The following is a 1,191-nucleotide window of genomic DNA, read 5'->3' on the forward strand; positions in this document are numbered from 1 at the left end:
CGGGTGAAGAGGAGGAGCCGCAGGAGGAGAAGCTGAGGGCACTTGGCTTGTTCGGCCTGAAGGGGACTGGGGGGACACCTCAGGGGTCTCCAGCTTCCGCACGAGGGGCAGTGGTGGGGCAGCACTGATCTCTGCTCTGTGTGAGCAGTAACAGCACTCAGGGAACAGCTGGAGCCGCGTCACGGGACGGTTAGGTTGGATATTAGGCAAAGGTTCTTCCCCCAGAGGTGTTTGGGTTCTGTAACAGCTCCCCAGGGCAGTGGTCATGGCCCAAAGCCTGACAGAGCTCTGAGGGCGTTGGGCAGATGACCACACGGTGGGTTGTTGGGGTGTCCTGTGCAGGGCCAGGGGTTGGACTTGATGATCCTTGTGGGTTCCTTCCAGCTCAGGATATTCTGTGATTCTCTGAGGGTCACAGACTGACCCCAGCTAGGGAAGGGATCTCCTCTCTCCCTGTGGCTGCTCAGTTTACAGGTTGGTCTTTCATCCTTTGAGAAATGAGTGTTCTGTGTGCTTCCAGTGCAGCTAATCCTGCTGTAAATAAGCTGTAGTGAAAAGGTAACGTGAATTTATTGGGTTTTTCCTGTATCCATACATTCTGTCAGCTTTATTCTGGCTCATTTCCTCACAGCCACTTCTTACATTGTATTTGCTTATATTTACATGAAAATGTCACACAAATTGTTTAATCTGTGTTTCTTGATGCATTCCCTAGGTATTTCCATCTGGCCAAAATGGGTGAACCTCAGCAAGTGAGTGCCCTTCCTCCGCCTCCAATGCAGTATATAAAGGAATACACAGATGAAAATATTCGTAAGGGCCTGGCTCCAAAGCCACCTCCACCTGTGAAGGACAGCTACATGATGTTTGGCAACCAGTTTCAGTGTGATGATCTGATCATTCGACCCTTGGAGAGCCAAGGCATCGAGCGGCTGCATCCCATGCAGTTTGATCACAAGAAGGAGTTAAGGAAACTTAATATGTCCATCCTGGTCAACTTTTTGGACCTCTTGGATATCTTGATAAGGAGCCCAGGGAGTATAAAGCGAGAGGAGAAACTGGAAGACTTGAAACTGCTTTTTGTCCATGTGCATCACCTCATAAATGAGTATCGACCTCACCAGGCCAGGGAGACACTGAGGGTCATGATGGAGGTGCAGAAACGTCAGCGCCTGGAGACTGCAGAGCGGT

At 50.5% G+C, this 1,191-nt stretch overlaps 1 protein-coding gene across 1 annotated transcript in view; it reads left to right on the forward strand.

Moving 5' to 3' along the window:
* The first annotated feature begins 734 nt into the window (after positions 1-734).
* MED7 (mediator complex subunit 7) overlaps positions 735-1,191 on the forward strand; it is a 679-nt gene continuing 222 nt past the window's right edge. Inside the window, 2 exon segments of the mRNA XM_009085201.1 lie at positions 735-1,189; position 1,191. The exon segment at position 1,191 is cut by the window's right edge and continues 222 nt beyond it. Of these exon segments, the coding sequence (XP_009083449.1) occupies positions 735-1,189; position 1,191 (456 nt within the window).

Source organism: Acanthisitta chloris, unplaced genomic scaffold (genome assembly GCF_000695815.1).
Source record: "Acanthisitta chloris isolate BGI_N310 unplaced genomic scaffold, ASM69581v1 scaffold7822, whole genome shotgun sequence".
In the NCBI taxonomy this organism is placed as follows: Eukaryota; Metazoa; Chordata; class Aves; order Passeriformes; family Acanthisittidae; genus Acanthisitta; species Acanthisitta chloris.